Raw genomic sequence first — 26,929 nt, 5'->3', positions numbered from 1 at the left:
TTATTCATGAAGGGCCCACCTTCTCAGCCTTGCCCCTCACCTGAGGTGCAGTGATCCTCAGGTTAAATCGCCACCAGTCAACTCTCACCCTCAAAAGGGAAAGCAGCCGATGGTCATTTGGGACTATGGCGACTTTACTTAATATGTATAGTGCACAAAGATGGATTTCTTGCATATCATACAAGTTGTCGACACGAGTACTCCATTTTAATGTACTCAGACATCAGTATTGTATCTTGACTAATACACACTCAAAGAAATAATGATAAGTGTTTTTCCCAAAGGTAGGGGAGTCTAAAACGAGAGGGCATAGGTTTAAGGTGAGAGGGGAGAGATACAAAAGGGTCCAGAGGAGCAGTTTTTTTCATTCAGAGGGTGGTGAGTGTCTGGAACGAGCTGCCAGAGGCAGTCGCAGAGGTGGGTACAATTTTGTCTTTTAAAAAGCATTTGGACAGTTATATGGGTAAGATGGGTATAGAGGGATATGGGCCAAATGTGGGCAATTGGAACTAGCTTAGTGGTAAAAACTGGGTGGCATGGACAAGTTGGGCCTGTTTTCATGCTGCAAACCTCTATGACTTTATGCTATATTCACACATTCACTATATTCACTGAGATATATGCATGGACGAAAACACTGTTCCTCTTTAGAGAGGCCATTCTATAACCAGGTCAGCATCGTGCACACCGCAGGGGGTTACTATTTGATAACCATTACAGCTTGGGGAGACACTTGTGCACCTTTAGTTCACTGGCAGTGTGTTAATACGTATGGGAATAGCCTGAGGGATCAGATCCCGTTTGTCTCACTCCTTGCCTACCTCGAGGGTTGTTTTTCTTTCCTTTCCTATCACCCCGCCCTCCCCCCTTTGCTGAAGTTCTCGTTCACATTCATTGTCAAAACACTCCTCCCACCACCTTTCCAGCATGGGAATTTTTTCTCGAACGCAAGCTTGTACACATTTAGTCACTGCTCTTGTGGGGCCTGTTTTCTCGTCCGAATTCTTCCATCATGCTCAGGAGAAAAAGCAATGATGCCAGTGAAATATGTCAAATTAAAGTTAAAGAGCGATCTGTGCAGCTTTAGGAAACCAAAACTGAAGTTGTAACAGAGGAAAAACAGATGCAACAATTGGAGAGAAAAGATGAGTAAGAGCTGGATTGAGTGGTGTAACCTCCCTCCGTGAATGTGCAACAAAATTGTCAACCTATTTATAAAGAACATTTAAGTTAACTATTAGAACATAGAACTGTGCAGCACAGTACCAGCCCTTCGGCCCACGATGTTGTGCCGGACTAGTCTGAAACTAAGATCAAATCAACCTACTCCCAATCATTCTAGTCCACTCCATATGCCTATCCAATAACCGCTTGAAAGTTCCTAAAGTGTCCGACTCCACTACCATAGCTGGGAGATTATCCCAAGTGCAGTCACTGTTGTAATATTCACAAAGTGGGAGGTGATCTGCAGGGCCGGCTCAAGGTACCGGCAACTCGGGCAGTCGCCCGGGGCGCCATGTGCTAGGGGCGCCGCGTAAAAGTCTCGGGTCCCGCGCATGCGCAGTTGGGCCGGTGCCAACCAGCGCATGCGCGGTGGCCGCCCTCCCTCAGGCCGCCCCTCACAAACATGGCGGATGGCTCCAGGCTCGCCGGTGGTCACTCCGGCCTCCCTCCCTCCCTCCTCCCCTCAGGCTCACACTGGCCGCCCCCCCCCCCGCCCCCCCCCCCCCCCCCCCCTCCTCCAGCCCCCCCTCCCCCGGCCCGAAGGGCGCCGAAGTTCAGCTTGCCCGGGGCGCCAGCAACCCTAGGGCCGGTGCTGGTGATCTGTGCACAGCGCAATCCCACAAATAGCAATGTGATAATGAACAGATCAATTGTTCTCTTAATGCTTTTTGAGAGATTGCCATTGGTAAGGATAATGGCGATAACTCTGCTGCTGTTCTGTGAGAAAATGTTCTGGAATCTTTGGTGTTCACCTGAGAGGGCAGATGTATCTGGCAAAGTTTGATTGTGTGTTACTGCAAGTCTTAAATAAAATAATGTTTTGGTGGGGTCAAAATAAAATTGAAGAAAGTGAAGAAGTGCATTTGTTTCAAATATAAAAATTATCCAAGAGATTATAAAAAGGACATTAATAGGCATGCACCAAAATTACCATAAATGTACAAATCGTGTCTCACACTTACAAGCACACGGTACTCATTGATGCACAGAGATTTAGCTTTTTGATATTTGTCGTTGTATTAGTGAAGGAACAACTCCAAGAATGTGAGTTCATAGTCACCCTGCTAGAAATTTTGGGGTAAACCCTCCCAACATATCAATCGACCCTATTCCCGACCACATCTACCGTATCCTAGACAGATTTCAGAGTGGAAACCGCCAGTTACAATTGCATTTTTAGGCATTAGAATGCTTTTACTTACTTTTGTCCAGACTGTTTTGTGGAGGAGTAGCCTGCTGGGAATTTGTGACAATCTCCGAAAAGTGGCAGACGGGGGACGTCCGGTGGTGGCATGTAGATAGAAGTCGCATGTTGGGTAGCTCCTGCTTGAGGCTCTGGTTTTTGGAGTTTGCTGCTCTGTTCCAGAGGCAGTTTTTGTACACACTGGTGCAGGAAGCCATAAGGAAGGTGGGAAATGTCTAAGACCCAGAAAAAAGCAGCTGGGAAGAAGAGGGTGAGCAAAAGTGAATGGATCAGCCCGGCAGCAGGAAAGATGGCAGAGGCTGAATCGCTGGGTGGGCCCGCGCCCCTCACAGTGGAGATCTGATCAAGGTGATGGCTGAAGAATTTGACAGGCAGTTCGTAATGCACATGGAGGTGATGCGACAGGAGATGATGGCTGCGATGAAGGAGTGGGTGGAGGAGGCAATGGCTTCGGTGAAGACAGCTGTGTTGATGTTGTCGGTCGAGGTGCGGGAGCAAGCAGAGAAAATGAAGGGGGTGGAGGAAGCTCTGTCACAACACAGTGACCAGTTCACCTCGATGGGTGAGCTGCGGAAGGTGGTGGAGGCCAACAAAGGACTCAGAGCAAAGGTGGAGGGCCTGGAGAATAGATCGAGGCGGCAGAATTTAAGGAAAATGGGCCTGCCTGAGGGGGTGGAGGCCCAAGGCCGACTGAGTACTTCGCAAAGATGTTAGTGGAGTTATTGGGGGAAGGGGAAGAACCCTTCCGGTATGAGCTGGACAAGGCTCATCAGTCGCTCAGGCCCAAGCTGAAGGCAAACCAGCCGCCAAGGGAAGTTATAATTTGTTTCCTCAAGTTCCATGTTAAGGAGAAGGTCCTGGCGTGAGGTGAAGTGGGGGAGGAGTTGGTATTCGTATTTACCAGGACCTAACTGGAGTTGGCGATAAGGCGGGTGGCCTTCGGTCAGTAGAAGGCGGCACTATTCAACAGTGTGAAGTTCGGCGTGGTCTACCCGGCGAAGCTGAGGATGAGCTATAACTCGAAAGACTTCCATTTTGCGATGGCGGAGGTGTTTGTGAAGGCAGAAGGACTGGGGTAGAAGTGGGAGATGGGACTGGGGTTTGGCTTCGGACTGAAGGGAGGGACGGTTGATCGTTGTGTACAGCCTTATCTCTTGTTTCAGGATGTGTGTTTGTTTTGCATTTGTGGAGGGAACAGTTGGGGGTTTAGTTTTTGGGTAGTTGATGGGCCAGGTAGTGTACTCTCTGTTATGGGCTACAGTGGGTACGGGAACATTGGGCTTTTTGGGGCTATGGCGGTTTCCTGGGGCATGTTTTTTGTGCACCGGTTATGTTTTTAAAAAAATATTTTTATTCTCCTTTTTCACATTTTCTCCCGAATTTACACCCACCAACAATAATCAGCAACAGACCTCCCACCAACCCCCAAACATCAGCCCGCATGTTTACACAAACAAATGACCAAAAAGGAATCAGGGATTACCTATAGTGACCCTTAATATACACAGCCCTCCTCCCCCCCAACTCTTCCTCCCACTTTGTTTTGATCCCTTCCAGTGGTGCCTTATTCTCTTCCAAAACAGCTCCATACCCCGCTGACACTACCCCTTCTCCAGTCCATTTGTCTTCAGCACCCCCTCCAGCAATGTGGAGGCCGGTTCCTCCGAGAAGCTCTGTATCTCCTTCCTGGCAAAATCTCAAACCTGCATGTATCTAAACATTTCTCCCTGCTCCAGCCCATACTACACTTCCAGCTCCCTCAATCCTGCAAACCGACCCCTAAGAAACAAATCTTTTAGTGTCTTAATCCCCTTCTCTTCCCATTTCCGAAAACTTCCATCCCACTTCCTTGGCTCAAATCTGTGGTTCCCCCGAATCGGCATTTCCCATGACCCTGCCCCCAACCTGAAGTGTTGGCGAAACTGCCTCCAGATTTTCAATGAAGCTATTATTACCGGACTCCCTGAGTATTTCCCCGAAGCTATCGGGAGTGGCGCTGTTGCTAGTGTTTTGAGTCCCGACCCCCTGCACAAACTCTCCTCCATTCTGATAAAACTTTCCTCTCATAAAACTCCTCAAAAACCTTGTTAATCAGCTCCAGAGCCACTACAAACTTCCCTGCCCTATCACTCACCTGAAGAATTTCCCTTTCCGCTGCCTCCCTCCGGAGCTGACCTGCTAACATACCTTATCTCCATGTTCATAAACTGCATCCCTTGCTCGTCGCAGTTGGCGCATCGCCTTCCTGGTGGACAGTCGGTCGAAGCTCGCCTGTAGTTCCTTCCTCTTTTCCAGCTTTGCTGGGTCCCCATCTTCTGCATAACTCCTAACTACCTCCAACATCTCATCTATTACCCTCTGCCGCTCCAACCTCTCCTCTTTGTCCACCCTGGCCTTAAACAAAATTGTGCACCGGTTATGTTTGAGTGTCTTTGTTTTCAGGGAATGGATTATGGGGGAGGCAATTGGGAGGAGGGGGTCCTGGGCACATGCCTCCAAACTAGCAAGCTAAGGTTGGCTAGTGAACAGGAGTGTGGTGGGGGGAGGGGCCGCAGTCATTGGAACCTGGTCGAACAGGTTTCGATGGGCCTGGGTGATGTGAAAGGTGGGGGAATGGGATCGATACTGGGAGAGGTGTTTTCAAGAGGAAGTGGATGGGATACTGGGAGGGGGGGGGGGGGGAGGTTTTCAATAGCAGCAAAGGGACAGGTGGGTCAGGCCTGATGTGCAGGGCCTGGGGTTACGATGGTTACGACGATAGACGGGGCAGGGAAGTGAGAGGTAATAGTAATGTGGAATGTGCTAGGGGGACTGGTGAAGAGTCCAAGGGTTTTTACACATTTAAAGAGTTTAAAAGCCGAAGTGGAGATGCTGCAAGAAACCCACCTGAGGGTGAAAGATCAGGTGAGTCTTAGGAAGGGTTGGGTGAGTCAGGTTTTCCATTCAGAGTTCAACAGTAGGGCTTGGGGAGAGGAGGGGTGGGGCTAGCGGTATAGGTGGACAAGAGGATGAGGTTTCAGAGGGGGGTGAAGGTGATGGCTGGGCTCGTGGGCGATGGGAGGAGTGGACATGTGGAGGGAATGGAAGTATTCATTTTTCTCCCAAGCACATCAAGTCATAGAATCATCATAGAATCATAGAATTTATAATGCAGAAGGAGGCATTCAGCCCATCAAGTCTGCACCGGCCCTTACAAAGAGCACCCTACTGAATCCCACGTATCTACCCTTCCGTAACCCAGTAACCCCCACTTAACATTTTTTTGGACACTAGTTTTTCAATTCTCTCTTCGTAACTGTATCCTTTCATCCCTGACATTCATTCCCCTTAGCCAGTCTACATTGCACCTTTTCCATGACTTTTTCCCAGGGATGCAGCTGCAGCCTAACCAATGTTTTGCTGTGCATGCCTAATATGTGCCTAATTGCACATATTCTAATGGGAGGGGTGTTAAAGTGTTGTGCATTTACTACTGAGGAGCACACTCACAAGCTGAAAATTTCAGAGAATTTACAGTACAGAAGGAGGCCATTCGGCCCATCGAGTCTACACCGCCCCTTGGAAAGAACACCCCACTCAAGCCCACACCTCCACCCTATCCACACACCTCCACCCTATCCACACACCTCCACCCCATCCCTGTAACCCCACCTCACCATTTTTGAACACTAAGAACAATTTAACATAGCCAATCCACCTAACCTGCACATCTTTGGTCTGTGGGATGAAACCGGAGTACCCGGAGGAATCCTACACAGACACAGGGAGAACGTGTAGACTCCACACAGACAGTGACCCAAGTCGGGAATCGAACCTGGGACTCTGAAGCTGTGAAACAACTGTGCTAACCACTGTGCTGCCCTAAGGCTGATAATCTCCAATTTATTGTCCATTGAATTGTTGATTTCAAGAGTTCCGCTCGGCAATGGTCACTGTGAATTGAGCTGATGTGTAATATGTCATTCCGTTCCAGCTATGTCAAATGAAAACCGGGAAAATAGATTGTTCTACTCCGAAATTCCCCATACAGTGAACAAGGACGCTGTCCTGCTGCTCGCCTGGAAACCTCTGCTGGATTACTTTCAGGTAAAGGAAACTGTGTAGCAATCATTTTGCTGATCACCAGTTGTGGGCACGCTGAGTGACTTTTCGTGTTTATGTCCCAGTCCGTTCCTGACTATGGAATTTACTGTCGTGAAGAAGAACTGTTGCGGGAAAGGAAGAGGATCGGAACGATTGGAATTACATCGTATGATTTCCACAAAGAAAGTGGAATGTTTCTGTTCCAGGCGAGCAACAACATCTACTTCACGGTGGATGGTGGTAACACGGGTTTCACTGTGAGTCCCATTGTTTATTTCCGTCTCTACAAGTCCCGCAAAAAATATTAGCATGTAAAATAAAAGCACGTGGGATTGGGAGTAGTGTATTGAGATGGATCGAAAACTGGTTGGCAGACAGGGAACAAAGAGTAGGAATTAATGGGTCTTTTTCAAATTGGTAGGCAGTGACGAGTGGGGTCCCGCAGGGATCAGTGCTAGGACCCCAGCTATTCACAATATATATTAATGATTTAAATGTGGGAACCAAGTGTAATATCTCCAAATTTGCAGTTGAAACCAAGTTGGGTGGGAGGGTGAGCTGTGAGGAGGATGCAGAAACCTGTGTGATTTGGACAAGTTGAATGAGTGTGCAAATGAATGGCAGATGCAGTATAATTTGGATAAATGCAAGGTTATCCACTTTGGTAGCAAAAACAAGAAGGCAGACTATTAAATGGCCATAAATTAGGAGAGGATAATGTGCAACAAGACCTGGGTAACCTTGTACACCAGTCACTGAAGGTAAGCATGCAGGTGCAGCAGGCTTCCATTACAAGGCAAATGGTATGCTGACCTTCGATTTGAGTGCAGAAACCAGGATGTCTTATACATAGCCTTGGTGAGGCCAGACCTGAATTATTGTGTGCAGTTTTGGTCTTCTGAGGAAGGATATTAGATGGATCTCTGTGTCTATTCGGAACCCTGGATATGCGTTATCCCTTCTTCGTTACCAAATAACAGAGATTCCAGGCTGTGCATTTTGACAAAATTTTGTTGAACTTTATTGTCAGCGTTGGTGTCGACAGGTAAACTTTGGTTACAATACAAACTTAGGTCAGATTGATTGTCTTTAGTGAATACAGTGGTTGAGTTTAAAATACAAATCGTGGTAATTCTTCAAATCATGATACACAGTATAAAAATGACTTAGTGATTTAAACAAATAAAAAACGGGGATTTAGCAAAAGCAAGCAGCAAAGACATAGGTTTCAGAAAGAAGTTAGATTGATTCTGGAATGGATTTTTCCATCCCGGCAATTGATTTTTAAGGAGATCATTATCGTAAAGTTTTGCCTTCTTTACAGCTGTGATTAGCTTTAACTAATTTTTAATTCACTCAATTCGACCGAAGTGTCTGTCATTTCTTTTGAGAGATATGTATTTAAATAAGTCGGTATGAATTTGTCATACTATTGCTTGCCAATTTTCTGATTGATCGACACCTGCATTGCCCTCGGCATTTTGACCTTTGACAGTGTATCACTATGGAAACGGAACTGCCCAGGCTCAGGAAAGTAGCTGCATACAATGGAGTCTTTTGGGCCAGTTGACGTCACTGGCCTTGGATTCTCTGGCAAGTCACAAGCAACTTGCAAAATGTGAAAATTTAGAGTCAAAGAACAAAGAAAATTACAGCACAGGAACAGGCCCTTCGGCCCTCCTAGCCTGCGCCGATCCAGATCCTTTATCTAAACCTGTCTCCTATTTTCCAAGGTCTACTTCCCTCTGTTCCCGCCCATTCAAATACCTGTCTAGATGCTTCTTAAATGATGCTATCGTGCCCGCCTCTACCACCTCCGCTGGTAAAGCGTTCCAGGCACCCACCACCCTCTGCGTAAAAAACTTTCCACGCACATCTCCCTTAAACTTTCCCCCTCTCACCTTGAAATCATGACCCCTTGTAACTGACACTCCCACTCTTGGGAAAAGTTTGTTGCTGTCCACCCTGTCCATACCTCTCATAATTTTGTAGACCTCAATCAGGTCCCCCCTCAACCTCCGTCTTTCCAACGAAAACAATCCTAATCTACTGAGTCTTATCTGATTAGTTCCTAGCTATTCGACTTTCCTCACTCTCATGGTTAATATGATCTAGTTAGTTACTCTGAATGATTTCTCAATTAAACTATTTATCTATCTCATCTTAGCTAACCAGAAAAGCTGATTTCTATCAATATTCTAGCTATAGAGAGAGCGCAGCAAATGTTTGCCAGACTGATTTCAAACTCCTTACTGTCTCTGTAACCACCTCCAGCCCCACAACCGTCTGATATATCTGTGTGCTTCCAATTCTGGCTTCTTCAGAACACCGGATTTGAATTGTTCTGCTATTGGTGGCTGTGGTTTCAGCTGCTTGGACGCTAAACTCTGGAATTCCTCCCTAAACCTTTCCGTCTCTCCACCTCACTTTCCCCCTTTGAGGTACTTAAGCCTTTCTCATTGTCCAAGCTTTAGTTGTCTGTGGCTAATGTCTCCTTCTATGGCTCAGTGTCAAAATTTGTTTTGTAATGCCTCTGAGAAACCTCCCGGGACCTCCCATCAGGAAATGGACAAAACAATCCGTTGCAGTAAGGAGGAAGCTGTCTGTGATCCTCAAGTTGAACAGCCTGTCCAGAAACAAAATCATTGTAAGGTTTTGAGATGATACAACAATAAATAGATGTGAGTAAATACCTTGAGCTGTTTCATTTTTCAGAATGAACCATTAAACCCTTCGCCGGTGAAAACCAGCTGTTCCAACATCAGGATGGATCCCAAAATCTGCCCTGCTGACTCATCTTGGATTTCATTCATCCACAGCAACGATTTGTGGATTTCCAACATTGAAACGGGCGAAGAAAGACGACTAACCTTTGCGCATAAAGGTACTGATGAGTCCCACAAAATTGCTACATTACTCTAAACCTGTACTTCTTACTGTATCCACAGTGTTATGAGATCTGTTCCAGTCGCCCTTTAAATACCAGTGACGTATGGGATCTGTTCTGATAGCGTTCCGGTGAAAAATGGAATTTGGTCTGGCAAAAAAAGCATGTGTTTACGTAGCTCCTGCCACATCCTCGGGGTGCTTCCAACACGCTTTATAGCCAATGAAATCAGCCAATGAAATCAGCCTATGATAGCCTTCTATCCTCCGTGATAAATGGAAAGTGCTCTAATAGTCTGATATCAAGAACAGAGGAAGGTAAGTGCACTGCAGGGACAACCAAGGGGAGGTTTCCTATGATTTTGTCTCCAATCCTTGGCATCCAACAGCAGCAAGTCAACACAGACAGCCCTCGTTCCCTGTGAATGAGTTTTGTCAACAACTTACGTTTGCATCAATGGTTTTCGTTATTTTTAGTCCGGAGGATTTCCTGCAAATATTGATATTTCCTAACTTCCTCACTAAAGAATCAGCTCCATCACCTTTTTCTCAATCCAATTAGCGAATTGATGTGGTGCAAAAAACGAGAATAACTGTTGATGGACAGACAGATCTGATGACCCCCCAGGAAATTTACGATTAATCGAGCCAATTTTTCACATTCATATTCCTATTGCCTGTCAGAAAGGGAGAGTAGGAAGTGAAGGAATTTGAACGGGGATTCAATGTCATGACCCAAGTGGGGCTTGATGGTGAGGGGGTCGATAGGCACAGGTAGCTCATGTTGGTATTAATCATTAAAACTTAACAGATAATGCTGAATAAACTGAAGAGGAGAAACATGGACAAAGAAGAAAGGAAAGCAAAGGAAAGAATCGTGTGTCAGAATTCCCAGAAGGAAGTACAAATTGTCAGGATTGTGCAGGAACCACTTCTGATCTGCTGGAAGCTACTTTGTGGCCTTTACGAAACCAGTGTGTTTCGCATCCAAAGTTTGTCAAAACTACAATAGCTATAAGCCAACTTCAAGCCAAAAATAGACACTTTCAATCAGGAATAAAAAGCCATTATTTTTTTATGTTTAACAAAAGTAAGTTTTATATTACCACATAGAAGGGCGGCAGGGTGGTGCAGTGGTTAGCACTACTGCCTCACGATGCCGAGGACCCGGGATCCATCCCAGCCCCGGGTCGCTGTCTGTATGGAGTTTGCACGTTCTCCCCCTGCCTGCGTGGGTCTCGCCCCCGCAACCCAAAAGATGTGCAGGGTAGGTGGCTTGGCTGTGCTAAATTGCCCCTTAATTGGAAAAAAAAGAATTGGGTAAATTTAATGGTAACTTTATTCAGAGTTTCACAACTGGGTGAGCTAAATTCATAACAAAATGATTTGTTTTTTTAACTTGGGTGATCTGGGTTTTGCCCCCGGGACAGAGTAAAGGTAGGAATGAAGAGGTTAATTTGGGTCTCTAAATTGATTTAAACAATATATTACCACATAGAAGACGGATTGATCTTTGAAGAACACTTAGTAACTGACCGTAAAAGCTATGAAAAAGCTTACGCCTGCAGAGAAAAAGGACAGGGTGATATTGTTGAGTTTTGTTTCAAATTTGCAGGTGTTCTTTATTTCTGTACTCTGATATTTGCTTTCTCAAACTTCTATCAATAAGGTTTGCCCAACTTAGAGGATGATCCCAAATCTGCAGGAATCTCCAGCTTTGTACTCCAGGAAGAGTTTGACCGGTATACAGGGTATTGGTGGTGTCCTGCAGCTGAAGGCAGTAAGTACACTCATTCGGGGGGCTGAATTGGAATTAGCTTTCCACTAGCCAGTATGGTACATAGCCACTCAAGAGCAGAAAGATTTTTGGATTTAATTCACAAGAAAGGGAGTATGATTTGGGACCAGTGACCCTGAGCAGGGTGGGGACAAAGTTAGTCTGGTTCCCATTTCTGTCTTCAATCCAGTGACACCCACTTGAAAATGAGGGGATGTTAGACAAAACCAATTTTAGGTCAGGTTTATCTTCAATGTCTTACACAACCAATTATCCTTCTTATACTGCCTGTCGAGCAGAGTATAAGGTAATGGAGATCAGTCATCACTTATGGAGATGCTGAAGGTTCAAACAGATATATTAGGAAATGTTTTGTGCAATTTAAACGTCTTATGTGTTTAATTTAAGGTGAATCCTGGACTGATAAATAATTAGGATATAACAAATTGCTTAAAACAACAAGAACTTGCATTTTATTTTTTATTTGTTTATGCAATGTGGTCATCACTGGCTGGGTCAGCATTCACTGCCCACTCCTGAGAGCATTTAGGCATGAGTGGCACAGTGAGGCACTGCTGCCTCACAGCCCCAGGGACTTGGATGACTGTGGAGTTTGCATGTTCTGTGTCTGCGTGGGTTTCCTCCCTGTGCTCCAGCTTACTCACACAGTCCACAAATTTGCAGGTTAGGATGATTGGCCGTGCTAAATTGCCCCTTAATGTCTAGGGATGTGCAGGTTAGGTTAAGGGAATTGGGTGGGGTGGGAGATTTATGTGCTCTTTCGGAGGGTTGGTGCAGATTCAATGAGCTCCTCTTTCTGTGAAGCACGTCTGGGGTCACTTTTGGGCCAGGCCAGGTAAGGGCGACAGATTTCCTCCCCATAAGGACATGAGTGAACCAGATGGATTTTTATCGGAATGGTTTCATTAGACTTTTAACTCTGGATTTTTATTGAATTCACAATTCACCATTTGTACATGGTGGAGTTTGAACCCAGGTCTCTGGAGCATTACTCTGGATTACTCTGAAGGGCAGCACGGTAGCATTGTTGATAGCACAATTGCTTCACAGCTCCAGCTCCCAGGTTTGATTCCGACTTGGGTCACTGTCTGTGCGGAGTCTGCACATCCTCCCCGTGTGTGCGTGGGTTTCCTCCGGGTGCTCCGGTTTCCTCCCACAGTCCAAAGATGTGCAAGTTAGGTAGATTGGCCATGATAAATTGCCCTTAGTGTCCAAAATTGCCCTTAATGTTGGGTGGGGCTACTGGGTTGAGGGGATAGGGTGGAGTTATTGACCTCGGGTAGGGTGCTCTTTTTGAGATGCCTTTCAAGAAGGAGAGAGAAGTAGAGCAGAGGAGAGATTTAGGGGGAGGGGAATTTCAGAGATTCGATCCTAAGCAGTTGACGCACGACCCCTCGTGGTGGAGTGATTAAAATCAGGGATGTACAAAAAGGCCAGAATTTAGGGAGCGTAGAGCAGGTTGTAGGGCTGGAGAGGATGGGTAAGGGAGCAAACTATGGAGGGATTTTTAAGCAGCACGTTTCTACCTCATTTGACTATAATGGGAGATTTTGGAGACTTGGTGGCAGCCAGTCTGCATCTTATATTGTCAATCATATGGATTTGTCCAGTTGCTCCTATTAAAATGATCTCTGGGTTTGACCATGTACACGATAGTGAATTTTCTCTGAACATGAATCATTTCTTTGGGCTGCTGATGTTGAGTTGACGGTGATCAGCTTTCTAGTTTCTTTGTGTAACAACGTGGCAAGATTCTAAAATTAGCCAATGACATTCAAATACTTGATTATGGGGCGATGGTAGCATAGTGGTATTGTCACTGACTAGTAAACCAGAACCCCAGGGTAATGCTCTGGGGACCCGAGTTCGAATCCCAACACTGCAGACGGTGAAATTTGAATTCAATAAAAATCTGGAATTAAATGTCTAACGATGATCATGAAACCATTGACAATTGTTGTAAAAAACATCTGGCTCACTAATGTCCTCTAGGGATGAAATCTGCCGCCCTTGCCCCATCTGGCCTACATGTGGCTCTAGACCCACAGCAATGTGGTTGACTCTTAACTGCCCCCTCAAGGGCAATTAAGGATGGGCAATAAATGCTGGCACAGCCAGCAATGCCCACGTCCCATGAACAAATTTTTAAAAAATTGTTACTGAATGGAAATTGAACATAAGAATGATGATATTTAATTTGTTATGCCTTGTGGATGAGATTGAGAATGGGCAGATTTATGTAGTTTCAAACTAAGAACTAGAATCCAGGCTCTCTCTTTGAAATGCCCTGTGTACTACTGAGGTTTTCTGGAACTTTATAAATTGACCTATGAATACATCAAAATTAAACTTTTAAGTTTTCTGCCAAACACCCTTCCAAATAATGTACAAACCCCAACTTAATCAGTTTAACATTAACGGTTGTTCCATTGATGCTGAAATTAATATTCTTTTCCAGCTCCAGATGGAGGAAGGATTTTCAGGATACTTTATGAAGAGAATGATGAGTCAAATGTGGAAATTATCCATGTGACTTCGCCCATGCTTGAAACACGAAGGTGTGATTCATATAGGTACCCACGAACAGGTAAGGGATCCCTTTCTTTCTGTATGGTTTACATTGGTTCAGCATTTTGTGATCTCTCTGATGTCTCCAAAATTAGGTGTGCGTGCCTGAATAAGGACTGCAGTATTGCAGTCACCATCGAACAGTTATGCGTCAACCACAGTTAAGTAAAACACAACAAAAAAACTTGTCTCAACTATGGGATGGTCGCACTGATGTGGGGCAAGGGACCATCAGGGGTCTGGGCAAAGCAAGTCAGGTGGTAATGAAAAGCACCTATGACAGATTGAGAATGCACTCACTTAGAGAGAAGAGACAGCAAGATGTACCTGAAGAGAGGGTGCCTTTTAAGACTTAATTAGTTGTAAAAACACTATGCCTATGAAGGAAGGTATTTCCCAATATAAAAGAGAGTTGAAAAGCATTGTCCTAATATAAATTCTGTATTTATCTTGACCTGCACTGGTATTTATGTCTCAGTAATAATCAGCTCGTTTGCAGTGCAGGCTCAGGTGAGTTCACACTTGAATGGTGCATAAAGGGGTTAGAAAAATTTGTTTTTTTTGCCTTAATGTTTGTCAATTATATTTCTGTTACTTAGACAGTGTGCAGTTAGAACAGGGGAAATAATCTGCAATCTGCTGAGATCCTATTTCACACTTTGTGAAATTTGCTAGGCCGTGTATGTTCGTCAGATATATTGGTCGCTATATCTCCCACACACCAACTTGCATTATATAACACTTTTAACACAGGAGAATGTCCCAAAGTGCTTTGTGGAAGCATAATCAATACAGAGTCAAAGGAGGAGGTACTGGACTGGTGACCAAAGCTTAGCTAAAAATGTGGTTTTTAAGGAGGGTCTTAAAGAAGGAAGCGGAAAGGCAGAGAGGCTTAGGGCAGTAGCGCCGGTGGATGGGGCCTAAGTGGCTGAAGCCCCTGAAGATGTAGGCCGTATTGGTGTGACAAATTAATTTTGGAATGAACAAGAATCCAGAGTTGGAGGAACGCAGAGATCTCAGGATTTAGGGATGACCAAGGTTATAGAGATGAAGAAAAAGTCCATGAACCATGGACTGGTCAGGTGGGAAGAAAAGTGGCAAACGGAATCTAAGCCGGAGAAGTGTGAGGTGATATATTCAGGGTGGTCAAACAAGGCAAAGGATTTCACAGTAGATGGGAGGATACTGAGAAATGTAGAGGAGTGAATGTTCACGGATCCCTTGGGTTGACTGGACTGGGTGATATGGTGAAGAAGGCATATGGAATCTTTTCACTTATTAGCCAAGGCATGGAGTATCAGAGCAGGGAGGTTATGTTGGAACTACATAAAATGTTAGTTAGGTCTCAACGTGAGTATTGTGTGCATTTTCAGATACCTCATTACAGAAAGGCAATATTTACATTAGAGAGGTTACAGAGTATGATGCAAGGACTGGAAAGTTGAAGCTATGAGGAAAGGTTTAATAGGTTGGGGTTGTTCTCCTTGGAACAGAGGAGGGGAAGGGGAGATTTGATTGCGATGTACAAAATTGTGAAGGGCCTGGATAGAGTGGATGGGAAGGGCCTATTTACTTCAGCAGAGAGGTCAATAACTGTGGGGATCTGGAAAACACTGCCTGCAAGGATAGCACAGATAGAAACCATCAATTTATTTAAAAGGTGTTTGGCGATGCACTTCAAGTGCTGTAACTTGCGGAACTATGGACCAAATGCTGCAAAGTGGGATTGGCTGGGCGACTTGCTTTGCAGCTGGCGCTGACACGATGAGCCAAGTGGCCTCTTTCTGTGCCGTAAACTTTCTATGATTTTAAAATGAGAATTTTAAATTTGAGGCATTGTGGGACAGGAGCTAAAGTAGGTTAGTGAGCACAGGGTTCGTTTGTAGCTGAATGGAGCTTAATGCCCCAGAGCATTGGTGAAGTTGAGCATTGGATGAGCTGAAATCTAGGTTGGCAGATGGCAGTGTTCCTGCTAAGCTGTGCAACAACCCTAAAGTTCCCTCATAATAATAATAATCGCTTATTGTCATAAGTAGGCTTGAATGAAGTTACTGTGAAATGCCCCCTCGCGGGCTGTGCACAAGCCAGCCCCTACACGTTACCATGCCTGCACAGCTGGACCAAAAGAAATTAAAGGGCCCACACACACAAACGAGCAGGCTGCACATGACAAAAAAAAAACGAGAGGGTAGGTTGGTGGATGGCCAAGAGAGTATTACACTATTGCAACCTGGAGGTGAGAAAGCGAGGGAGAAGTATTTCAGCAATGATTAACTGAGGCAGGGAGAAAGACAGCTGCTTTAACAGAGGTGGAAGCAGGTGGTCTTTTTGATGGAAAGGATAAGGCATTGGAATTCCACTCAGAATCAACAAGTGTGTCAAGATTGTGGACAGTGTTAATATCCTCAATAAATCATTCGCCCATAACCCTCCAATAATCTCCCTGCTATGTATCCTTCAGCTGAATCCTTTCTGCATCGTTGTTGATCTCTCTCCCCAAAGCCTTTATTGAGCCTTCAGCTGAATAGCTCTGCCTTTTCAACACTGGAATGCGTTCTGATATCACTTTGAACTGACAATCAGTCTTATTAAATAAAAAAAGTTTTTTAATGCAGTTGGACAGTACAATTTTGGGTTACCATTGTTCATTAACGTAAGCGGCTTCACAGATTTTAAAAATGTGATGATCACTGACATTAAAAAGGAACACCATATTGCACATTCTGTTTTAGCCAATGGGCTTAACTCTGTTCTGGGTTTATGCCCTCTTTTGGCAGGTTGCCAGTGGTATTTGATGTGGAAAGGTATTAACTCTGCAGCTATTCCTTTTTTCGTTAAAGTTCTCTTTGGTTTGAACATGGCTCAACATTGAAAGAATTTGTGGTGGTTTGATGTGTTTATTTACGAGTGTAATATCGAGGTAACTGGGAATGTGGCAGTGTGATAGTATCTAATACGCTTCAGTAACCCCAGAATGGTCACCTTGGTTCTCTCATGCAAACCGTACACAGTCAATACATTATTACTCAACACAGGAGTGGCGCATCCTTTATCAATTCCAGTGTGCTCCTTTGAACAGCTTTGATTGAGGGCTAGTGTTCATTTAAGTTCTTATTTTAAAAAATGTATTTACGGGATGTGGGCATCGCTGAGTGGATCACCATTTATTGACCATCCCTAGTTCAGAAGGTGGTGGTGAGCTGCTTTCTTGAACCACTGCAATCCCTGAGGTGTAGGTATACCCACAGTACTATTAGGGAGGGAATCCCAGGATCTTGACCAAGCAACAGTGAAGGAACGGCGATATATTTCCAAGACAGGATGGTGAGTGACTTGGCGGGAACTTCCAAGTGGTGGTGTTCCCAGGTATCTGCTGCTCTTCTCCTTCTGGTAGTGGTCGTGGGTTTGGAAGGTGATCTCTCTATATGAAACGATGAAAGAGGCACCGTGGCCACTGAACCGCAGAGTGGATGCGTTGCAGTGGGGCTCGGAGGCACGGTGTTGTTGGCACTGAGGCCCATGTACCCTGATATATTAGTCTCATTGTGGTTGCTGCCACAGCTGGAGATTTTACTTAGCCTAACAGAACGGATGAGGCCATTCGTCCTTTTGCGGCATTTTATGGCTGACCTGTGCTGGACGTCCTGGGTACTTACAGCAGGGTTGGTTTGCCGACTTGGCCTCCTCCTCCAATCCGCTGCATGGTCCAGGAGGATGCGCAGGGAGGCGTCACTGAACATTGGTGCTGGACCTTCCCCATCCCTTCCAGACACCTCCCTAGTTTGTATCAACAGTGAAATTGTCCGGGCGCCTTTTAAATATAGTGCCCAGATATGACGGCAGGGCACACACCTCATATCCTGTCCTGCCGTGCAGGATGTCGGGAACCCCCAACTGCAAAATTAATGACATGGGCTGCAAGATACCGTGGGATTTCCTGTCAGCCTCCGCAGTGGGAAACACTCCCCACCCCCACCACTACTGATTTGTGTTACTGCTGCCATAAACACTGTCCCCTATAATTCTCAGAGTGAGTTACTCCAGTACAAAGTAAGTACAAATACAATCCATTCTCTGTTGAAACTCAAAGGGACAGACATTTCCCACTGTGACCCCTCACAGTAGGAATGCAGTACAGGTATAAAGTGTTTGTACTTTAACTTAACACCCGCTTCTCATAGGCAGGTCACAGCCATATGTCCACTCACCTATCTACATGTGGGTTTCATGACTATTCATTAACAATACTAATATAGTGTAAACACTTGCCATGTTGATGCCACTCTTAGTCACCTACAAACGTTGTGAATATCAAACTTTGGGTAAGGGTTGATAATCTTTGTTATCGTCACAAGTAGGCTTACATTAAAACTGTAATAAAGTTACTGTGAAAATCCCCCAGTCGCCACACAAGTGCGCCTGTTCGGGTACACTGAGAGAGAATTCAGAATGCCTAAATTACCTAACAGCACGTCTTTCGGAACTTGTGGGAGGAAACCGGAGCACCCGGAGGAAACCCACGCAGACACAGGAAGAACGTGCAGACTCTGCACAGACAGTGTCCCAAGCCGGGCAGTGAACCTGGGACCCTGCAGCTGTGAAGCAACAGTGCTAACCACTGTGCTACCATGCCGTCCACAGTACTGGTATTAATCTAAGTACAAAAGTTCAGCGTTCAAATAGATTGAGACAGAATAATTTCATTAAAGCAATCTAATATAAATTTAATTTATTTTGTTAACCATTTTCTCACTCTGACATTAATTAATAAATTAGGTGGAGAAGATATACTTCTGTACTTTAATTATTATCGAATTCTGAATTTACCCATACTGTTTATGCTTCATTAATTTTTTTTCAATATTGCAGGGACTCTAAATCCAAAGATAACTTTCAAGATGTCCGAAGTAACAATAAACGCTAATGGAAGGGTGAGCGCCTGTAATAAACACCAAATTTCAAGTATGCTAAGTTTCTAATGACAATATCAATGGTGCTGTGTTACTCCTCTTCAGATTGCGAGTGTCGTTGACAAGGAATTGGTCCAGCCATTTGAGGTTATTTTTAGTGGAACGGAGTACATTGCACGGGTTGGATGGACTCGAGAAGGAAAATAGTGCGTATGTTACCGATGTCTCTCAGGGTCTGTCTGCTTTTCGGTCCACAGCTATAAGCACAAATGAGAAGTCTTAAGGAACAGCCCTATTAGAGTTCTGATTGTCTCAACTTCCGATGATAGATATCCAGTTCTTGCAACTCCATAAAGCCCATGTCCTCTGATACCAGCAGCTGAAATTGTACTCATTATTCATGTCATACCTGGATGTTAAAATAGTCATTAACTGCAGTAGGCATTCAGCAGATATATTTTTGAACATTGTCTCCTGGTACTAAACTATTGGATGAATGTCTTCAGTCAGTAGATCCATGTCTATAAGGCCTCATGTGCACATAATTAATTATTATGAGGATAACTTTTCACCTGGCAGTTTGAGGCATGTTAACTTTTATGCAAAAATTACAAGTTCTAAAAAAACTCACCCCTTTCAACCTTTCTATTCAGCGTAACATTTTATTTTTGCATATTTTTCACTTGTACAAAACTTTGTTTTCTTTATAAAAAGAGCAGACAGAAATATTGCCAACATATCTGAATTTATGAAATACTGATTTTCTCTCAGTGCATGGGCCGTCCTGTTGGATCGACCCCAGACAAGGCTCCAGATCGTTCTGATTCCTCCTGCTTTGTTTATCCCAGTGGTGGAGGATCTGGTGGAACATCAGCAACTCGTGGGATCTGTGCCCGATTGTGTAACGCCGTTGATTATATATGAGGAAACAACAGATGTTTGGATAAACGTACGTAGAATCCATCACTGTAAGTTTATAAACTAGCTGCTATCAGAATTAGTATTGTGAGTAATAGATTAATTGTAGGCCTGACATTTTCACATTGTGGAAAAATGTTGATGAGTGGTTCAAAATGAAACTTCTGCTTTGTCAGTTCTGGCTCAGCTGGGAGCACCGCTGCCTTTGGATCACAAGGTTCTGGGTTCAAGTCCCACTCCAGGACCACAGGACAAAAATTCAGGCCGAAGCAGTACTCCCTCCGTCCTGCACTGTTGGCGGTGCCATCTTTCAGATATGACGTTAAATCAAGCCCCTATCTGCCCTCTCAGGTGGAGGTAAAAGATTCCGTGACATTATTTTGAAGAAGAGCAGGGGTGTAACCCCTTAATCAGCCCCACAGTGGCGCAGTGGGTTAGCCCTGCAGCTGAGGTCCCAGGTTCAATCCCGGCTCTGGGTCACTGTCCGTGTGGAGTTTGCACATTCTCCCCGTGTTTGCGTGGCTTTCACCCCCCACAACCCAAAGATGTGCAGGCTAGGTGAATTGGCCGCGCTAAATTGCCCCTTAATTGGAAAAAATGAACTGGGTACTCTAAATTTAAAAAAAAAATCAACCCCACAAAAAAAATAGATTATCTGGTCATTACATCAATGTTTGTGGGAGCTTGCTGTGCACAAATTGGCTGCTGCGTTTCCCGCATTAATATATACATTTTAAAAATAATCTTTAATGTCACAAGTAGGCTTACATTAACACTGCAATGAAGTTACCGTGAAAAGCCCCGAGTCGCCACATTCCGATGCCTGTTCGAGTACATGGAGGGAGAATTCAGAATGTCCAATTCACCTAACAGCATGTCTTTCGGGACTTGTGGGAATAAACCGGAGCACCCGGAGGAAACGCACGCAGACACGGGGAGAACGTACAAACTCCGCGCAAACAGTGGCCCAAGCCGGGAATCGAACCTGGGACCCTGGCGCTGTGAAGCGACAGTGCTAACCACTGTGCTACCGTACTGCCGTGATCCAAAGGCAACGGTGCTATCAGCTGAACCAGAGCTGACAAAGGAGAAGTTTCATTTTGAACTATCCATCACCCATTTTCTACAATGTGAAAAAGTCAGGCTTACAATTAATCTATCACTCACAATACTAATTTGGATAGCATTATCACAGTGATGAGCATTGAAGTACTTCATTGGCTATAAAGAGATGGTCGGTGGTCATGAAATGTTCTGTATCAATGCAAACCTCTCTTTTTTACTTTTGCAGGTGCACGATATACTTCACATATTTCCTCAGGTGAAGGCGGATGAGATTCAGTTTATCTTTGCCTCTGAGTGTAAGACTGGCTTTAGACACCTTTACAAAATTACAACAGTCTTGGAGCAGTGCAAGTATAAACGTTCTGGTGGGAGCTACCCCTCTCCAGGTACTGACATTCAAGGAAAGATGAGCCTTTCTTAAAGTTGATTTGAGTTTCAGATAAAGAAAATGCAAAAGAATCAGTGCGCCAGCAATTAAAGAATTGTGTTGTTTATTTCACTGAAGGTCAAGTATCTGACCGGGTCAAATTTTTATTATTCAGAGAATATTGTAGGTAATGTTTTTAAGCTCCCCTGTTTTTTTTTTGTGGCATTCAGGAGTGGAGGTTTAGAAAATATATTTTAAATTCAAGAGGGAACTGGATAAATATTTGGTATAGAAAGAGATTGAGGCATATGAGAAGCAGAGAGGTTTACGTTACTTTTCAAATTTCAGCATTTGTCAGGTGGACTTCAATAGTTTTATCTGGTCCTGTACATTGTTATGTTATAATTGTTGGATTGGAACTGTTCTTTGAGATGAATTAGTCCTCGGCGTCCCAGTGAGGTTTGTTTCATCCTCTACTTTGAAGCTGCTAGGTAAATGCTGACAAATGAAATTCTGACTGGAGGATTGCTATTCCTGCCAGCCATTGTGATTGCAACACTCGCTCCCTCTGTTAATGCTCCCGTGCACTTGCATCAGCAACAACTTTATATCGGTCTTTTGCCATAGTAAAACATCCCAAGGTACTTCAGAGGAGCAATATCAAACAGAATTAGCCACAAAGGAGATATTAGGATAGGTGACCATAACCTTGGTTGAAGAGGTAGGTTGTGAGGAGAAAGGAGAGGTAGCATGGCGGAAATGTTTAGGGAGTGAATTCTAGAATTTGGGAACTAGGCAGCTGAAAGTATGGCTTTAAAAAAAAAATTATTTCATGACATCACTGGCAAGGTCAGTATTTTTTGCCCATCCCGAATGGCCCTCGAAAAAGTGGTAGTGACATGCAAGCGGCTCGAATTGGCGCACTCCGCAATAGCGGGTCACTGGTATCCTTCCTCTGTGTAGTGGTGTTGCTTCTTTCAATGGCCCCCGACCGTGCCACGTCGACCGCGCGCGTGACTGGCGGCGATTCTCCGGACCCCGATCGCGGGCCTGACTCCCCGTTCTCCGCCCCCACGCCGACCTTGATTTCAGCGCGGAGTTTCAAGAGAATCCCGCCCCAGGTCTTAATGTAATTTAAGTCTTTGTTTAAATATTCTGATGTTACCAGACTTTATTGCCCATTCCTAATTGAGTAGCGTGCTAGGCCATTTCAAAGGGCATTTAAGAATCAGCCACATGGCTGTGGGCCTGGGGTCACATCTAGGCCAGGTTTCCTTCACTAAATGACATTGTGAGCCAGATGGGGTTTCACAACAATGGTTTCATGGTGACCATTAGACTTTTAGTTCCAGATTCGGAAAAAAATTGAATTCAGATTTCATCATCTGCCGTGGTGGGAATTGAACCTGGGTCGCCAAAGCAATACCCTGGGTTCCTGAGATTACTAGTCCAGTGACAATACCATTACACCACTGCCTCCCCAAGTTTTGATAGAGGTGCACAAGGTTATGACAGGTTTTGACATGGTAGACAATGAAAACCTGCTCCCACCTGGATAGTATAAGGACTAGAATCATAGAACCCCTACAGTGCGGATGGAGGCCATTCAGCCTATCGAGTCTGCACCAACCCTCCAAATGCAAACCCTACCAAGGCCCACTCCTGTGCCCTATCCCCGTAACCTGCATAGATTTTGGACACTTAGGGGCAATTTAGCATGTTCAATCTATCTAACCTGCAAATCTTTGGACTTTGGGAGAAAACCGGAGCACTTGGAGGAAACCCACGCAGACACTGGGAGAACGTGCAAACTTCACACAGTCACCCAAAGTCAGAATGAAACCCGGTCCCAGGCACTGTGAGGCAGCACCGTGCTGCCCAAGCCAGGAGACATAGGTTTAAGGTTTTGGGCTAGAGATGCAAGGGGAATGTGTAATGACCAGTAAATGGTAATGACCCGGAACTCACTGCCCACAAGCATGGTGGCAGTGAAAACAATCAATGTTTCAAAAGGAAATTGGATACAGGTTTGAAGGAAATAAACTTTCAGAGATGGAATGGGAAAGCAAGACTTGATTGTTCTGCGGGGAGCTGGCATGGACTTGATGGACTGAATGGCCTCCTCTGTGACTCCAGGGCTTGGGTGTAACAATCACGGCTAGCACTCCAGTGCAATGTCCCTTCTTTCGGTCAAGACATTAAACCCAGAACCCATCTGGTGGATGTAAAAGATCCCATGACACTATTTTGAAGAAGAGTGGGGCAGGTTACCCCAGTGGTCTTCCTCTCCTAATATTAACCAACATCAGAGTAAACAGATTTTCTAGTTAGTGTTGTATCGCTGGTTTTGGAAATTTGCTGTTTGCAAATTTGCTGCCACATTTCCTACATTGCAATAGTGACAACACTTGGCTATAAAGCGCTTTGGGACATTCGGTGGCTGTGAAGAGTACAATATAAATGCAATTTTTGTTCTTTTCTTTCTGATTAATTCCCATGCCATTTTCCTAGATGACTTCAAATGCCCAGTTAAAGAAGGATTGCCTTTGACCAGTGGAGAATGGGAAGTGCTCGGGAGACATGGTTCGACGGTACGTGGATCGTGTGCTTCAGGAAATGCAGTCACTTTGATCGTAGATGTTGGAAAGCAATTTAAATCCTGGCAATTTTGATATCACTTTGAGCTTTTATGGCAACAATATCATCTTTGAACTAAGAGGGGTTATGCATTGGGTAACTGTAAACTTTCAAAGCTGGCAGACAGCCAGTCTTGTAGAATGCCAATGAGCAAGGCCGCAACCTCTTAAAGATCGAGTTGAAGCAGAATGCTGCAAAATGAGTAGGTGTTGTGTGACTCTTGGTGGCTTTGAGAAAACGTTGGCAATAGTGCTGCCTCTCTTTTTGGTCAAGGAATGGCGTGAGGTACATGGAGATACCATAATGCCCATTTGAAGAGCTGGTGCAGACACAATGGGCCGAATGGCTTCCTTTTGCATCGCAACAATTCTGTGAAAGACAAGGGGAGAATGGGGATGCTGGCATGAAGACGGGCGTCCATTCCAGCTGTTTACTGAATGTCCTGGGTTTATCTGCACCAGTGTATCAGATGGATGGAGAAAAGAGCCACTGATACCAAACAATGCTGTCTTTCAATGAGATGTCAGGCAGGCTGGCAATACAGCTGGTACACTTGACGTCTTGGGCATGAGAGGGGGGATATTCCAGTGTTTGTGCATTTGGTGGTTAGCCTGAGCATGTAAGTGAATCCTGGGTAAGAAGGAGATCAGCTTTCCTCTTATGGGTACCGCAATTGAACAGTCCACTAACACTCACTGTTTTAACCCACAAATGAAGAACAGGCTGAGTGGGAGAGAACAGAGCCGTGTATTTAGCAGAGTGAAGCAGGGTTTTCTGTTGGAATGTGTGTCTGTTTATTATCTCTTGTCACTACTCTTGTTACTTAAACCTCAGGTTGGCGCTGGTATCAAAAAGGATCCACTTTATATCGAAGCTGTGCTAATAATTGTAAAACATTGTTTATATTATTAGGGCAGCACGGTAGCACAAGTGATTGGGACAGCACGGTAGCACAAGTGATTAGCACTGTGGCTTCACAGCGCCAGGGTCCCAGGTTCGATTCTCTGCTGGGTCACTGTCTGTGCGGAGTCTGCACGTTCTCCCCGTGTCTGCGTGGGTTTCCTCTGGGTTTCCTCCCACAGTCCAAAGACGTGCAGGTTAGGTGGATTGGCCATGATAAATTGCCCTTAGTGACCAAAAAAAAGGTTCGGAGGGGTTATTGGATTACGGGGTGAGGGTGGAAGTGAGGGCTTAAGTGGGTCGGTGCAGACTCGATGGGCCGAATGGCCTTCTGCACTGTATGTTCCATGTTCTATATGACCGGGATGGCATTGTCTCAAACTGTGTTTTTGACAGATATGGGTCAATGAAGCTACCCACCTGGTGTATTTTCAAGGTACTAAGGACACACCTTTGGAGCACCACCTCTATGTCGTGAGCTATGAAAGTCCAATGGAGATTGTACGACTGACGCAGTTAGGCTACTCCCATAACTGTTTTGTTAGCCAGGTAAGACTTTTGTTCATCTTCGGATCTACCTCAGAAAATTAATATCGTGATCCAACTCAAGAATGTTTATTGCCATGTCCCTTCTCGTTGAGATATGCATTTGAAGAATGTTAAGAAAGTCGACATAGTGACAGTTTTAGGATATATAGTGTTACACCTACAGATGTTACGCTACTTGTATCAAACCAAGGTTGGTTCACACTTTGTTTGTTGGTGCACAGGGGGGAGTAATGACACAGACAAACCTCTGATTTAGGAGTAGGAGTGTGTCAGCCAGCCCCTCGAGCCTTCTCCACTGTTTGATAAGGTCCCGGCTAACCTGCTTGTGGCCTCAACTTCAGTTTTCCTGCCTGCCTCCTATACCCTTTGACTGCCTTGGTAGTCAAGGATATATCTACCTCTGCCTTCAGTGACCTTGCCTGCACCACTCTGAGAGGAAGAGTCACATGTACCGAAGTACAATGAGAAATATTTTTCTGCGGCCAAGGGAAGTACACAGTACGCACATAGTAGACAAAAAGAATAATCGACAGAGTACATTGACAAATGGTACATCGACAAATAGTGATTGGTTACAGTGCGGAACAAGGGCCAAACAAGGCAAATACATGAGCTAGAGCAGCATAGGGCGTTGTGAATAGTGAATATCCCAAAGACATCACAAAAGGGAAACCGAACAATGAACTGCTGAACTACTTTAGGAGTTTACAGTGGAACAGAGTTACAATTTACATCTTCTGTTTGCTTGTAGAACTTTGATATGTTTGTCAGCAAGTACAGCAACCAGGAGCATCCAGACTCTGTACACATCTTCCGACTGACTGGATCAGAAGAAGCCCCTCTTCACAAACAGAGAGAATTCTGGGCCACAATGTTAGAGTCTCCAGGTAAGACGACTTATTATTTAAAAACTCATGGATAATCCTCCATTGTGCGATTGCTTCTTGTTCTCCCTGAGGCATGCAGAGACAGGAGGGAGTCACAGAGATAAATGATATGCTGATAGGAGGCACTGAGGTGTGTGGAAAGTGATATGTATACATCAGAGACAGACTCTGTAACTTGGGGCTAATTCACCTAATGGTTCTCTGGTCATGCAGAATAAGTAGCCCATAGCCTGGCTGTTGAAATAGGTTCCATTACGAGCTTATGCTCTTAACCTGGTTGTATTGCAGGTTGCCCTCCAGATTACATTCCTCCAGAGATGTTCAGTTTCCACAGCAAGTCCGGGTATATGTTGTATGGAATGATGTTCAAACCACACAATCTACAGCCTAGAAAAAAGTACCCTACTCTGCTCTACACATACGGGGGCCCGCAGGTAGGGTTATTTCCATTTCCCCTAAACTCCATTTTGTGTTTCTTTTTCTCCACCCTTTCTGTATGTCGAACACCACACCCACAACACCTGAACATCCAGGCAAGCAGCTGGTGGTCTGCTCTGCCTCTGCTGGGGCAGAATGTGTGTTCAAGGGTAATTCACTGTTTGGTTTCCCTGTTGTGATGTCTTTGGGATTTTCACTATTCACAACACCCTATGCTGCTCTGGCTCATATATTTGCTTTGTTTGGCCCTTGTTCCGCACTGTAACCAATCACTATTTGTCGATGTACTATTTGTCAATGTACTCTGTTGATTATTCTTTTTGTCTACTATGTGCGTACTGTGTACTTCCCTTGGCCGCAGAAAAATATTTCTCATTGTACTTCGGTACATGTGACAATAAATCAATCAATCAATCATTCTGTTGGGATTGTTGGGTGTCACAGTGGTTAGCACTGCTGCCTACGACGCTGAGGACCCGGGTTCGATCCCAGCCC

At 44.8% G+C, this 26,929-nt stretch overlaps 1 protein-coding gene across 5 annotated transcripts in view; it reads left to right on the top strand.

Annotated features, from left to right (window-relative positions):
• LOC119974227 (dipeptidyl peptidase 8-like) overlaps window positions 1–26,929 on the top strand; it is a 42,752-nt gene that overhangs the window by 3,379 nt on the left and 12,444 nt on the right. For 4 of the 5 annotated variants that reach the window (XM_038812991.1, XM_038812992.1, XM_038812993.1 and 1 more), the window contains 13 exons: window positions 6,402–6,514; window positions 6,595–6,768; window positions 9,227–9,395; window positions 11,067–11,177; window positions 13,654–13,782; window positions 18,633–18,694; window positions 18,779–18,879; window positions 19,445–19,622; window positions 20,883–21,042; window positions 23,535–23,614; window positions 24,957–25,109; window positions 25,861–25,996; window positions 26,285–26,430. In XM_038812991.1, coding sequence (XP_038668919.1) covers window positions 6,402–6,514; window positions 6,595–6,768; window positions 9,227–9,395; window positions 11,067–11,177; window positions 13,654–13,782; window positions 18,633–18,694; window positions 18,779–18,879; window positions 19,445–19,622; window positions 20,883–21,042; window positions 23,535–23,614; window positions 24,957–25,109; window positions 25,861–25,996; window positions 26,285–26,430 — 1,712 coding nt within the window. Of the gene's footprint in view, window positions 1–6,401; window positions 6,515–6,594; window positions 6,769–9,226; window positions 9,396–11,066; window positions 11,178–13,653; window positions 13,783–18,632; window positions 18,695–18,778; window positions 18,881–19,444; window positions 19,623–20,882; window positions 21,043–23,534; window positions 23,615–24,956; window positions 25,110–25,860; window positions 25,997–26,284; window positions 26,431–26,929 lie in introns of those variants that run through there. The other variant, XM_038812995.1, reaches the window with a different exon arrangement.

This window comes from Scyliorhinus canicula, chromosome 12, assembly GCF_902713615.1.
Source record: "Scyliorhinus canicula chromosome 12, sScyCan1.1, whole genome shotgun sequence".
NCBI classification, from domain to species: Eukaryota; Metazoa; Chordata; class Chondrichthyes; order Carcharhiniformes; family Scyliorhinidae; genus Scyliorhinus; species Scyliorhinus canicula.
This window is presented reverse-complemented; position numbering and strand designations above follow the sequence as displayed.